We start from the raw sequence: 15358 nt of genomic DNA, 5'->3' as shown, positions 1-15358 counted from the left end.
CCCAGTCTGACTCCCCCACCCGGTCTGACCACCCACCACCTCCCCACCCTCCAGTCCGACTCCACCTCCCCCTTCCCAAGCATCTGCTCCAACCACTTTGTTCCAAACACGCCACTCGCCCAATGTAATCCCCCCTCCAGTCCGATTTCCCCCCCCCCCCCCCCCCCCCCCGTCCCTGCTGCAAACTCCCTTCCCCATCCGCTGTGAACGCTCCTCTGGTCCGACCCCCTCCTACCCCTCCTCTCTGGTCCAAATCATCCCCTTGCTCCAACCGCGCCTGCTGCCCCACTCTGAATTCCCCTCCCTCCAGTCCGTCCGACCCCCATCTCCGGCCCGACACCCTCCTCCCCTCCAGTCCACCTTGCCCCCTCCCTCCGGTCCCCCCCTCCCCCCCTCCCCCCCTCCCCCCCCCCCAACCCAGTATACCACCATCCCAGCTCCCAGTCTTCTCGGTCCACCTTCTGGTCTCCCCTGCTCCTGGTGTACCTGCCCCCTCCCAGACTCCCCTCTCTCCTCCCGGTCTCTACCCACCCCCACTCGCCCCTCTAAGTCATCCCCCCCCCTCCCGATCTCCCCCCATTACCTGAACCACTTTGAAATTCACCTGCTCCTTTAGCTTGTCCCTTTAAACGTCCCCTTTGTGGCAGCTAGTGCTGTAAAAAGCGGGTGTTCCTTTCTTCCCTGCGCCCCAAGCTCTCCACATCCTTCGCTGATGCTCTCTCACCCAGCCTGAGTGAGGAAGGTTGGGCAAAGCAGGGGCTTTGGAATTACAGTGAGAGTAAGTTCATCCAGAGTGGCATTCCGGCGGAGATTGCCACTCTGACGAAGTTACAGGCGTATATCTCATTGCAGCTTTCTGCATCCTCCCCACAGCTGACCTTTACACCCAGCTTTATGTCATTGGATACATTACACTCTGTCTCTTCATCTAAATCATGAATACAGCTTGTAAATAGCTGAGGCCCCAGCATTGACCCTTCACTAGCTGCCAATTGAAAAGTCCTATTTATGCCCACTCTCTGCTTCCTGGTGTTAATTAATCCTCTATCCATGCTAATATATTACCTCCAGCTCCATGAGCCCTTATCTTGCCTATTAACTTTTTGTGTGGCGCCTTATCAAAAGTCTTTTGGAAATCCAGGTATATCGCATCCACTGGTTCCCCCTTATCTATGTTGCCGGTTACATCCTCGAAAAACCCCAATAAATTTGTTAAACAGGATATCCCTTTATTAAAACCGTGTTGACTTCTTCTAATCAAGTCAACAGTCTCCTGAAATAGATCCTGAAACAGATTGGGGGGAGGGGGTGGAGGCTGGAAAACAAGAAAAGTTTGGGGCCAGCAGCAATTTTCAACATTGCTGTCGATCCAGGAGTTGTTTTGGTCAGATAGCAAAAGAACCCGGTAAACATGCTAAATATCTAGCTTGTGGAATTGAAGACATTTAATTGACCTGAGAGCGAGGAGGCAGAGAATACGGATAATGGGCAGGAGCTGGTGCTGTCTTACAAAGATATGCATTTGGATCTCAGCTCTTCACCCTACTCATTAACAGCTTCAATAAATCGTAGAATTTCTGCAACGCAGATGGAGCCCATGCTTTGAGTGGGACTATTAACAGTAATTAGGCACGGGAGCCATCACAATTTTGGAAGTGAAGAAAGAGGAATGGGTGAGGAAACATAGAATCTATGGAGGCCATTCAGCCCATCAAGTCTGCACCAACCCTCTGAAAGAGTGCCTTACTCCGGCCCACTCCCCCACCCTATCACCGTAACCCCACCTAACCTACACATCCTTGGACATTAAGAGGCAATTTAGCATGGCCAGTCCACCTAACCTACATATCTACGGATTGTGGGAGGGAACGGGAGCACCCAGAGGAAACCCACACAAACACGGAGAAAGTGCAAACTCCACACACACAGACAGGTACCCAGGGCCGGAATTGAACCCGCGTCCCTGGCACTGTGAGGCAGCAGTGCTAACCACTGTACCACCATGACACACAAATGATGGGGTAGAAAGTACGTATCCAAAATTGCTGATGACACGAAGATAGGTGGCATTGTCATCAGTCTAGATGAAAGCACAATGTTTCAGAAATATTAATAGCTTCAATGGATGGTCAAAACTGTGGCAAATGGATTTAAAACGGAAAAACATGAGGTAATTCTTTCTGGATCTAAAGGATAGACCAGGCTAACTGGTAAAAAGATAGGAACAGTGAAAGCCCAAAGAGACTTGGAGGTCCAGGTCCAAAGAGGCTTAAAATGTCCTGAAAAGGTGGAGAAAATAACAGGTCAATGGAATGCTGGCCTTTATCTAGAAGACTAGATTACAAGTACATAGAAATCGTGCTCCAGCTTTACAAAGTCCTGGTTAGACTACAGCTGGAGTACTGTGAGCAATTTTGGGTACCACACTGTGTGGAGGATATATCAGCCGTGGAAGGAGTGAAGCATAAATTTATCAGAATGATACCTGGACACCAAGTGCTAAATAATGGAAACAGTGTAGACAAACTAGGGTTATATTTCCTGGTAGTTAGAATTATTTCAATAGGTGATTTGATTGTGGGCTTCAAAATATGGAGCAGAATTTAATCCAAGCAATTTAATATGGTCTCACCATTAGCTGGAGAGGTGGTGTGAGACCGAAATGTCTCCTGGAGAAGGCCCACCAGATTAAGTGATAATCAGGTACTTAAGTGACCGATATCAGACCTTCCCTGGGACCAAGGACTTCTGCAGCTGAAATCCTGACCCCCCCCCCCCCCCCCCCCACCTCACCTCACCCAAGCAGTGGCAATCAGAGTCCAGCAGCTCCTCATTGCCATAACCACCACCAATAGAGTGCTAGTAGGGTAATACACCCAACCGAGGACCAGGACCAGTGAAGGACCCAGGCCACAGGGGCGTGAGGGTGGGTTGGGGTTAATGGGGAGGGGAGGGGCAGTAGTGGAAGGTGGGCAGAAGAAAAAGCAGGTGGCTGTCAGTGACACCCCCCCCCCCTGTTCTGTGTCCCTCGATCAGATGAGATTTCATTTATAAAAATTGTCTGTGTTCTTTAACTGGTACGGCAAAGTCGCCATAATCCAAGCTGACCACAGGCTGCTTTCCCCTGTGAGGGGGACAGCTGACTGATGGTGATATGGATCACCACACATCAGGCGAGGGGCAAAGTTGAGAAGGCGGAGCCTTCATGAACAACCTCAGCCAGCACGGGAATTGAACACGTGCTGCTTGCCTTGCTCTGTGTCACAAGCTCAGCTACCTCGTGAACTAAACCAACCCCCCTTGACCAAGCTAAAGCTCCCTCTCATGGAGGGACTGGGTACTGCATCAGAATTCTCCTGCACCAGTTTGCACCGTGAATAATAACATTGGAACCTGCCCCTATTGTGTTCATAAACCTGTTACTAGTTTTGGGGCAGGCCTCATGAGGAGGCCAAAGTGTTGTGTGTAACTTGAACACTAGCACTAGTCCAGCACTGCAGTGGCGCCACCAGGATTTCTACCTTCCCGATAGCTGAGATGTCCAATCATACTGTCTTAGTTGTCACTTCACCATGCACAGTGCTCCTTCACTCCAAGACATACACAGTGCACCGTATCAGTATTTCATTTACCAACATCAAATGTTGCAATATTCACAGGAACAGATTATATGCTATGTGTAATCCCACTTCCTCTTTGGTTTGATCTGTACTGTCATGACTAATAATCCATATAGAAGTAATGTTACTGTGAGTGTAATACCATTCCTTTAGCTCTTTGAAAGTGATGTTGTCACGCACAACAATCCAGTGACAGGCTTGTTGAATTTGGCTCACCTCTGAGTTTGTTGCTAAAGATCCACTCTAACACTTGATCACACGTAAACTAGGCTGATATTCCAAAGCAGTACTGAGAGAGAGAGAGTGCTGCATTATCAGAGATGTTAATCTCTGGATGAGGCGAGGAGCTGGATTTCCAGCCAGGCTGGGAGGGCAGGATTGGAGACAGCGGCAGCTGAGAATAGCTTCACCAGTGAGTATGCTGGTTTCCCAGCTGAATCCTGCCTCCAGGCCGTTATATTTGGAGGTGGGACCAATGGGGTGGAGACAGCAAGTCTACCCAACCACGCACAGCAGCTGGGATCTTCTAACCCTTTGCCCCTCCTGCAGATGGTGGCAGCCAGATTAGATATCTGGAGGAGGTCTCCAGACAGTGGGGGGATGGTGGGGTCAGCTCTCCAGAAAAAGAGGCCCTCCCTGCCTGCATGAGTGCAGGATGAACAACAGACCACCCTGTAGGAGTGGCCTGGCTGCAAAAGCCATGTATGCAGTTGACTCCACATCATCTCTTGTGTCTGGGGCAGAAAATCATCATTTCAAACTTTGATCCAGAAACCTATGAGTGTCATCCAGGCTGACACTTCAGTGCAGCATTGAGGGGAAACTGCACTGCCGACACCGCTCAACATCATCCAGGACAAAGCAGTCCACTTGACTGGCACCCCATCCTCCACTTTAAACACTCATTCCCTCCACCGCTGATAGTGGCAGCAGTGTGTACCATCGACAACATGCACTGCAGAAACTCAGAAAGCTCCTTCCACAGCACCTTCCAAACCCACGACCTCTGCCACCTAGAAGGGCAGGAGCAGCAGATTAAGCACTGGCTGCAAGATCCGCTCCAAGCCGCATAGTGTCCTGACTTGGAAAAATATTGTCACAGGTGTAACGTAGAGAAACATAGGAGCTGATATGTAAACAGAAAGGTCCCACAAACAGCAGTGAGAGGATGATCTGTTTTCACTGATGCTGCTACTGAGCAAGAGAAAAGAGGAGAACATAGGAGCAGGAGTAGGCCATTCAGCCCATCGAGTCTGCTCTGCCAATCAGGAACTGCCTGGCTGCTCGGATAGCCCTGCCAGGGTGCCCAGATGGCACTGTGAGCGTGCCAGGTTGGCACTGTCGGGGGCAGGGAGCCTTGCCTATTGGGGGAGGGTGAAGGGGGTTTCCCAGGTGTCACGACATGGTTGGGAGGGGTGACGTTTGGGTGGGGTTCTGAAAGGAGGTGTGTGCAGTGATCGGGGCTGCCAATCACTACACCCCCCATCCCCCTGATGGAAATCGACTAAAGTGAGTGTGGTGAACTTATTATGGTAACCATTCACCACTGTACTACATTGTACCACGCTGTTGCCCATGCGGGCTCCACCTATGGACCATTGTACTGTACTACACTGATTGTATCATGTTGGTGCCCTTGTGGGCTCCGCCCCTGGCTCCGCCCCCTTGAGGGGAGGTATAAAGAGCAGCTGCCCTGTAGGCGGCTCTCATTGCAGAGCAGTCGCAGGCAGGCACTATTCCAGTTAAAGCCACTGTTCACTTCAACTCTCTGTCTCGTGTGAATTGATGGTCAGTGAGGCTTCGGCGGGGAGAAATTCCCCAAGGCCCAAAGAAACAACAAGTGCCGGTGAATAGCGGGGTGAATCTTGGTGTGAAAACACCCCACCAAACACGCCCAAAAATGGACTTCACCTTTTTTCCACTCATGATGCCCCTCATCTCTGTCCTAAAAGGGCTACCCCTAATTTTTAAACAGTGCTTCCTAGTTCTGGACTCACCCATAAGAGGAAACATTGTTTCCATATCCAACATATTGAGAATTAGGTATTCCAGACATTAACCAATCGCTGTTTAAAGAAGTTTTTCCTTATAACGCTTTTGCTTCTTTGCCTATTACTTTAAATCTGTGTCCTCTCGTTCTCATTTTCGTCATGAATGGGAAAAGTTTCTCCCGATCTACTCTGTCCGGACCCCCCTCATGATTTTCAATCAAATCTCCTCTCAGCCTTCTTTTCTCTAAGGAAAGCAGCCCTAACTTCTCCATTCTATCTCATACCTCAGGTTCCGCATAGACATAGAACAGTACAGCACAGAACAGGCCCTTCGGCCCTCGATGTTGTGCCGAGCAATGATCACCCTACTTAAACTCCACGTAACCCGTATACCCGTAACCCAACAATCCCCCCATTAACCTTACACTACGGGCAATTTAGCATGGCCAATCCACCTAACCCGCACATCTTTGGACTGCATCCTTGGAACCAATCTCGTGAATCTTTTCTGAACTGTCTCCAATGCCTTCACATCCTTCCTTAACGTGCGGCACCCAGAACTGGATGCAATACTCCAGCTGAGGCCCAACGGACGTCTTATACCGGCTCAACATAACCTCCTTGCTCTTGTTAAAAGCAAATTACTGCGGATGTTGGAATCTGAAACCAAAGAGAAAATTCTGGAAAATCTCAGCAGGTCTGGCAGCATCTGTAGGGAGAGAAAAGAGCAAATGTTTCGAGTCCAGATGACCCTTTGTCAAAGCTTTTCCCGGCGGCGTGGGATGGCTTCAATGGGAAATCCCATTGACAAACGGAAGAAAGAATGCCGCTCCCAGTTGGGGGGGGATATCACGGTTCTATGCTTTTGTCCGTCTAAATGATGGAAATAATGCAAACATTAAGATGAATTTAATTGCTTTGTTTACAGGTTATCTTTAACGAAAATAAACCTGAAATTTTCAGGGACCAGGTTGCTTGCCTGATCTAGAACCAACTGGTGAGTTCATACAAGCCTTTCCAGACGCTAGGTATATCTTTACTCACCACCCATAATGACAGTGGGAACCTTTCCAAATCCATGTATGGGAAATCTGAACTTAGGGAGTTAACAGCCCAAACCCCAACCCATTGGGGTAATTTGCCTTGCAAGGGGGCAATTGGGGTTTCTACAGGTCAGCCAGAAAACTCTACCATTTCAGTTTCTATACGGGATTAGGCTATTGAGTTGGATGATCAGCCATGATCATAATGATTGCCACAGTGGGCTTGAAGGGCCGAATGGCCTACTCCTGCTCCTATGTTTTCTATATTTCTACTTGGGTGGTTGTGGCTGGCAGGTGGGTTGGTATTTATTACAGTGGAAGACGGGTGAAATTTCATGTCAGCCTCCATTCTGAACCATAGCTCCAGCAAAATGCCTTGACTTGTATCACAGACATACATTGGTACAGTGCTCATCTCAGTGAACCCCTTCAAACAGATGCCTTACTTCACAGACAGAGAAGTCGAAATTTATCAAGGAGCTGTAAGTAAATGTTAATTTTTAATATCTTCTGTTTCGAGAATAAACTTTTGGTATTGACTTGCAGCTCTCAAATTCAACTTGCACTCGCTGTGTCGATCCTGTATTAGCATTCACTGTGTTTCTGTATTTTTCTTGTCTGTGGCTATGGCTGTGGTAATGTCACATGCACAAGTAGGCATTGCCAGCTACTTGCAAATACATTTACGTATCCAGTCAGTGAGTGGCAGAACGTGGGTCTCATTACACCTTCCCCAAATACACGGATGGTAAAATTAAAAGCATTTTGCTTGTGGTCAAATGCTACACCAACTTCAAGCTGATTGCAATTTGTAGTTGAACTGTAAGATTTTGGTTGTAAAATAAGCAACATGTTGTGGTTGAGCTATCCGTTTTATAAGAAAAGGTCGTGATCGCACCTTTTCAACATTATTTCTTTCCCTTCCCTCAATGATTAAAGGTAGTAACTGTTTCTCAGGCAGTTTCATCATCACCAATGCAAATGTAATCCTGAACAGTCGCATATCTGCATACTTTTGAACCAAAGTTGATCCTGATTCTATCCCAGGCTGGCAACATCCCAGAAGAGGATCTCTGGATAACTATCAAAAGTGGTAATAGATTAAAAAGAGCCAAATTCTGAAAACCAGTCAACAAGTCCAAAATGTTGGAAATATTCAACATGTCGTTCAGATATGCTAAGCGTAAATGGCTGAGACAGTAAATATAGACCAGGATTGAACCTGCTGGCCTCTAGATTTATATGCTTTGGCATCAGACACGGATGTACAGATGACTACTGATACTATCTCCTTAACTGGAACTTGCCTATATGCATCATTTACAATATTTACATTTTAATTTTAAGTGAAACCATCGACCTATATTTAAGGATACGCAGGTGTTCCAAAAGAAACAATTACAAATACTGGGGATGTTTAGCACAGGGCTAAATCGCTGGCTTTGACAGCAGACCAAGCAGGCCAGCAGCACAGTTCGATTCCCGTAATAGCCTCCCCAAACAGGCGCTGGAATGTGGCGACTAGGGGCTTTTCACAGTAACTTCATTTGAAGCCTACTCATGACAATAAGCAAATTTTAATTTCAAAGAAATGTGAACCAATGTTTTAATATGTGCTTGAGAGGTGAGAAGGGGAAGTCAAATAGCTGCACTTCATAGAGTTGCCAGTTCAATATTATCTGCTGCGGTATGTTTAGGTCAAACTATTCAGAGATATTGGGTTGAAGATGAGTGCTGCGTTGTCATAAACTCTGTAATCTGGTCAGGCTAGGAGCGGAGTGAGGGTTGTGAGACCTGTTTAGTTCATCAGCTCTACATTTGTCTTTTCCTGTGACTATGTATACGCCTTCTTTCATTTTATTTCTATCTCTGGAGAGCCAGAAGAATTGTAACATAGCTTAAGCCTATTACGCTCGAAGGAGTAAGAAAGTGTATTCTGCTGAAATAAAGGAGCAAAGCAAAATCTAGGGCAGGCTATAGTGGTATTAAAAGAACGTGAGAAGGAAATAAGTAGAAGTCAAACCAGGAACCAAAAAATAGAAAGGACCTGGATTACTACAACCAGCAACTGAGGAGAGCTAAAACGCTAAGTAAAATAACATGGAAGTAGAGGGATGAACCTCAAAAGACAGCTAGAGAATCCCAAAATTGCCAAACAATTGGGTTAGTAGTGGAAAGGAGGTTGAAAACAGATTGGAAGCATTAACGGATGAGTTCAGCAAAACAATCGCTTATCAAGATCTGGCAGACAATCAATGTTCTTCTTGTTCATTCAGTACATCTTTATCCATTCATCATTGACTATCCCTCAGTAATGGAGCTGTTCACTATGATCTCATTGTGATCAGCTCCATTCATAACTTCTCTGATAATAATCAGCCCAATCCCATGAACAGCATCTAGGCTTTGGCTGGCAAGTTAGTAAGTACCAGGCATTGACCATTTCCAATAGGAAAAGGAGTAACCACCTTCTCTGACCTTCCACTATGCCATTCACGAAGGCCCCACCTTCTCAGCCTTGCCTGAGGTGTGGTGATCTACAGGTTAAATCACCACCAGTCAGCTCTCCCCCTCAAAGGGGGAAGCAGTCTACGGTCATTATGGACTATGGCGACTTTACTTAACTAATGATGTGTCCTCACCATACACAGATCCATAAAATCCCTACAATGCAGAAGGAGGCCATTCGGCCCACCAAGTCTGCACTAACCTTCTGAAAAAGCACTCTCCCACCTTATCTCCATAACTTCACGCATTGATCATGGCCAACCCACCTAACCTGCACACCTTTGGACACTTAAGGTGTAATTTAGCATGGCCAATCCACAAAAACTGCAAATCTTTGGACTGTGGGAGGAAACTGGAGCACCCAGTGACAACCCACGCAGCCATACAGTCAGCCAAGGCCGAAATCGAACCCGGTTCCCTGGCGCTGTGAGGCAGCAGTGCTAACCACTGTGTCGAAAGAGAAAATGCTGGAAAATCTCAGCAGGTCTGGCAGCATCTGTAAGGAGAGAAAAGAGCTAATGTTTCCAGTCCGATGACTCTTTGTCAAAGCTAACAGACAGAGAAAGTGGGAAATATTTATACTGTAGAGTGAGAATGGAGTTCTCACTCCACAGTCTCATCTTTCATTCTCACTCCACAGTATAAATGTTTCCCACTTCCTCTGTCTGTTAGCTTTGACAAAGAGTCATCGGACTCGAAACGTTAGCTCTTTTCTCTCCTTACTGATGCTGCCAGGCCTGCTGAGATTTTCCAGCATTTTCTCTTCCGTTTCAGATTCGGGCATCCGCAGTAATTTGCTTTTATACAGCTTTTAACCACTGTGTCACCATGCTGCCCCTCACCATTAACCAGGAGGTTAGCTGAATCTACCATATCAACCTAGTGGCAACAATAGAAGGACAGAAACTGGATTCAAGTCTCTCCTCCATTTTACAGGACTCAACGCAAGAGTGTGAAGGAGTAGTCATCCCTCAGACAAAAGCAAGACAAGATCTTGGGAATATAAATTTCCCTTCAAGTCACGCACCATCCTGACTTGGATATTTGGCACAGTTGTCTCATCATTTTGTTTGGTGTTGTTACAGCATTCAGAGTGAAAGATCATTACAGGCTAATTTTCTGAACATCTCTGTTGGAAAAAAATGCTTCAGAACACTCTTAAGTGTGCAATTAATAAGCACTGAAAAGGCATAGGTATTTTCCTGCTGTTCCTGCAGGCAGAATCTCCCGGTCTCACCGATGGCAAGACCCCGCCACCGGTTCCTTAGCAGTAGGGAGGGTGCATAAAATGGGAAACCCCATTGATAGCAGCAGAACCAAAAGATCCCACTTCTGTCCAATGGCAGACTGCCTGAGCCACCGCGAAATATGCGGTGGCGGGCACGGAAAATTCTGCCACAGAACATAGACCCTCACCCCCACTGTTTGTAACGTTGGGAAAAAAGTACTGTACACCATATAGACATGCTTTCCCATGTGACAGTGGGCAGCACGATAGCACAAGCGGATAGCACTGTGGCTTCACAGCGCCACGGTCCCAGGTTCCACGTCCCAGGTTCGATTCCCTGCTGGGTCACTGTCGGTGCGGAGTCTGCACGTTCTCCCCGTGTCTGCGTGGGTTTCCTCCAGGTGCTCCGGTTTCCTCCCACAATCCAAAGACGTGCAGGTTAGGTGGATTGGCCATGCTAAATTGCCCTTAATGTCCAAAAATACTTCTGCACAGTATGTTCTATGACCATCAGGTGAAGTGCCCTCTCTCCTATCAGAATATTGTAAAGGATAAAGAATGGAGCAGAGAACTGGTGGAAGCAGCTCCTGTTGGAATTCCCTTCCTTAACCTTCCAGATTTTGAGATTTTGTCATCCCTGACAGAATAATAGACCAGTTCTCAGAGAAGTTATTAATCTGGCGTCGTGCTGCCTTTAGAAAAGAGTGAGATTGACATCAGTAAATAAATGGATAATGAAATTTATCGAGATACTTGATACGTTGATTATTTTCAGAGAGGATTTGAGAAGGAAATGATGTTATGTAAAGTAGGATGTATGTGTCGCAATGAGTTCAAGCTAGAATAGTCATCCACTGTTTTCGGGGTGGAATGAACGTCGTCTTCTTTCTCCAAATATTGTTACATTCCTATCGTGCATGCACGTTTCACACCAACAGATTCAGCTCTCATTCAATTGCCATTGTATTTTGGCCTCCTACGCTGCTCCAACAAAACCCAGCCGGAGCAATACCTCATCTTGGGATGAGGCACTTCTCAGTCTTCCGGCCTCAGTGTTGAGTCATTCAATAACTTTAGATCATAACCACCACTTACATTTTATTTTTAGACAGCAGGTGCTGCCAATGGTTCTGCAGTAGGCCATTCACATCCTCTCCAGAACCATCCCTTCAAGGGAATCAAGGGTGGTAGGGATAAAGTGAGAAAGTGGAGTTGAGGATTATGTCAGATCAACCATGATGTCAGTGAATGGCAGAGCAGACACGATGAACTGAATGGCCTGCATCTGCTCCTACGTCTTATGGTCTTATGGTCTCTTGTTTCTTTACTTGTCCAATTGTCATTCTCTTTTGCTTAGCATCATTATTCCTTTTGTCATTCAGTCGCTTCTGCGTTCCGCCCTGTCATAGTCATTTCCTTTTGCTCTTTATTCTTCCCTGGCCCGGTGTTTTGTTGAAAAATTGTTGTAACTTTAACATCCAGTTCTGATGAAAGGTAATTCGCCTAAAATCTTAACTCTAGGGTGGGATTTTGTGGCCCGCCATTTAGCCTCTGTTTTTCTCTCTCCAGATGTAAAACCCTGACTTGCTCTTTGTATTTCCAATTATCATTTGTTTATTTCTTCCCTTTAAAGATTCTCTGTTTCTCCTCTCCCCTAAGCTGACAGTGTCCTATTTCATTTTGAAATATGCGGGATCATCCCAGGCTGGCTCTAATATTCATTCCCTGCAATGCAATGCCTATAGGCTGCACTTAGCAAATCTCCCTGATGGAATGACTGAGATTGGGAACTTCCATTGGGAATCATAGCACGCATTTTAAATAGATCTATTACAAAATACCTGCATGGTAATGCCCTAACTATTAAACAGCAGGTTAGCAATTGTCTTCCTCCAGTGGTGTAACATAGGGGAGAGCAAAGAATGAGAAAAGACGATCATGATCGTTGGGAATTTAGAATACATTGAATTTTACAGTGCAGAAGGAGGCTATTCAACCCATTGAGTCTGCACCGACCCCTTTGAAAGAGTACCCTTTCTAGGCTCACTCCCCTGCCACATACCCGTAACCCCACGTAACTTACACATCTTTGATACTAATGGGTAATTTTAGCACGGCCAATCCACCTAGCCTGCACATCTTTGGACTGTGGTAGAAGACCAGAGCACCGAGAGGAAACCCACGCAGACAATGTGCAAACTCCACACAGTCACCCAACACCTGGATTGAACCCGGGTCCCTGGCATTGTGAGGCAACAGTGCTAACCACTGTGCCACCGTGCCGTCCTCTTGGATTTTCCTGAATGGTCATCATAACCTCAGTGGATCCCCTTGGTACACCATGTGGAAAAGGAGCATTCTCCAAACTTCTACCAAATCAGGGGAATTCCCAAGAAAAGTCCGAGTGGATAAAATTAAAGCTCCATGGACATGACAGAGCAGAGTCAATTTGTCCTGAAAGGCAGAGAAATTAAACAGATGAATTGGCACAGTATTAGCGCAACATGAAAGACCGTTGGTCACAGTCCGTTGTGAGAATAATGGGCGAACATTGCACATGAAGTACTCTCCGCTGTATCTGTCTCTATACTTTGAACTGAAACGATTCCATTACATTCCGTTTGCAGCGTAGTTTTTTCCATTTACTCCATGACCAATTAGTTTTGAATTCCAATCTTTTCACCGTACTCTACTAATTCTACATTTTAAAATATTCTAGAAAATATGTGTGAGAATTTTATCTCGATTCTAGTCACTTTTCAAAAGCACCTTTTACAAAATTTCTGATATTTTCAGGAAAATATGTCTAGTTTATTAAGGGCAGCATTATGTTTAAGAGAGCTTCCTGTGTGTTCATTTTTTAAATTGTAGCTGTTATCTTAAGTACAATGCTGAATGGATTTTCCTTTGGCTTAGACAATTTCCTTTTTATCTACAGGCTCAGTATGAAAATCCACCCCATATTTATGCTCTCACCGACAGTATGTACAGGAATATGTTGATTGATGCAGAGAATCAGTGTGTTATAATCAGGTATGAAACAGAAACAATTCAAGGATTGCGGGAATGGAGCCCATTATAATCTATCCAAACCATTCATTGACCATCAAATACTGGACTCCAGAGGATTGCTGACAACAAACAATTGCTGACAAGCTGATGTCTGCCTGCTCTCTATTATCACAGACTCGCATTCAAATATTAGTCTCTGATGTAACTTTCTGAAACTATAGCCTGAATTTTCATCCTCGGGCCGAGGGAGCGGGAATGGGGAAAATCCCCGGCTCTACCCACCTGCCTCGGGAGAAAGTGCCCATAAAGGCGGCATCTTCATTGCTAGGGGCGGATATGGGCTGGCGCCGGGCTAGCTGAACCTAGAAAGAGGTCAGAGGCAGAAAAAGGGGCTGTTTAAAAGGCCCACCTTGGTTCTGCGGGACTTCGTCCCAGTTTAAATAAAAACCCAAAGGTCCTCCAGCCTTCATCCCTCACCCGCCACACACTCACCTTACCCTATCTGCCTCTTTATGCCCCCACCCCATCATTACCCCTCTGCTCAAGTATACCCCAGCACCCATCTTTTATGGCCTCTCATGCCCACTCTGCCTCATTATGCCCCTTCAATCACCCCCAATGGCCCCTCATGTGCAATGGCTGAGAGCCTCAACAAATATACTCTTGCTGAAGTAGCTGCAACCCAAATAAAACATTGATTTATTGACAGCTCAGGCTCTCTGATCTCTGCAGTCAATTTCATAATCTTTATTGATACAAGGTTAAGTAGTGTCAAGGGCTTATGATTTTTTTTATTGATAATTTAAAAGGACTAGATAATGGATACTTGTGTTGCCTTGCATTGAAGTAGCCTTATTAACATAGTAGAAAGTTATAAATTAATTACTTTTTTAAGATTTGATTTTACACAACCAAATGTTACTTTTAGGATCCATTGTTTCTATATATTATATAGTGGGTCAATGAGCATGGAAGTGCCATAGCTTGACATTGGGGGAATAAGGGACTATGACAGGGGTGGGCAAACTTTTCCGTGCAAGGGCCACATTCAGAAATTCACAATTTTAAAGGGCCGCATAGTATATTAAGTAAAATAATTACTTCACCCGGTTATGATTCTGGGCGCCTCATATAGAACATAGAACAGTCCAGCACAGAACAGGCCCTTCGGCCCTCGACGTTGTGCCGAGCAATGATCACCCTACTCAAGTCAACGTATCCACCCTATACCAGTAAGTAACCCAACAGCCCCCCCCCCCCCCCCCCCATTAACCTTTAAAAAAATTTAAAATTAAAAAAAAAAAAAAAAAATTTTTTAATGACTTGGTGGGCCGCATAAAGGCCTTTGGCGGGCCACATGCGGCCCACGGGCCGTAGTTTGCCCACCCCTGGACTATGATGTGATTAGGGGGATACCTTGGCAAGGAGGGCCAGGTATGGGTGGGGGCATGAAGAGACAGATAGGGCAAGGTGAGTGTGTGGAGGGTGAGTGATAAAGGCTGGAGGACCTTTGGGTTTTTATTTAAACTGGGAAGAAGTCCCGCAGAAACAAGATGGGCCTTTTAAACAGCCTGCCTCCACCCCTGTATCTGCCTCTGACTTCTTCCTAGGGTCAGCTTTCTAGGTCCCCTTATGCAGACTAGGATTAATGATGACTCTGAGGCGCCTTGAACCATGACTCTTTAAAAAAACCAACATGTAGGAGTAGGGCATGCCTATGTCCGCAATGGAACAGACCAGGTAGGGAGTATCAGTTTCAGGCTTTGACGGGAAGTAGCCCACAACCTTTCAAAGCAATCCCAAAAATAATACAGCCTGGGAATGGAGTCAGAAATCTTGGAACTGGCACCCGCCGCCATGTTTAAAGGACTCCCAAGTCATCCCGTTTTGGTGAAAATTCAGCCCTTTAACTCTCTAGACCTCTGGAAGTAAAGCAACACACCTTTCCATCAAAGC

The 15358-nt window shown here is 46.0% G+C and overlaps 1 protein-coding gene across 1 annotated transcript in view; it reads left to right on the top strand.

The window, feature by feature from the left end:
* Nucleotides 1-15358, top strand: part of myo1f (myosin IF) — a 180548-nt gene that overhangs the window by 66441 nt on the left and 98749 nt on the right. Inside the window, exons 3-4 of the mRNA XM_038777186.1 lie at nucleotides 7047-7136; nucleotides 13329-13423. Of these exons, the coding sequence (XP_038633114.1) occupies nucleotides 7047-7136; nucleotides 13329-13423 (185 nt within the window). The remainder of the gene's footprint in view (nucleotides 1-7046; nucleotides 7137-13328; nucleotides 13424-15358) is intronic.

The sequence above is a fragment of the Scyliorhinus canicula genome, chromosome 18 (genome assembly GCF_902713615.1).
Source record: "Scyliorhinus canicula chromosome 18, sScyCan1.1, whole genome shotgun sequence".
Taxonomy (NCBI): domain Eukaryota; kingdom Metazoa; phylum Chordata; class Chondrichthyes; order Carcharhiniformes; family Scyliorhinidae; genus Scyliorhinus; species Scyliorhinus canicula.
This window is presented reverse-complemented; position numbering and strand designations above follow the sequence as displayed.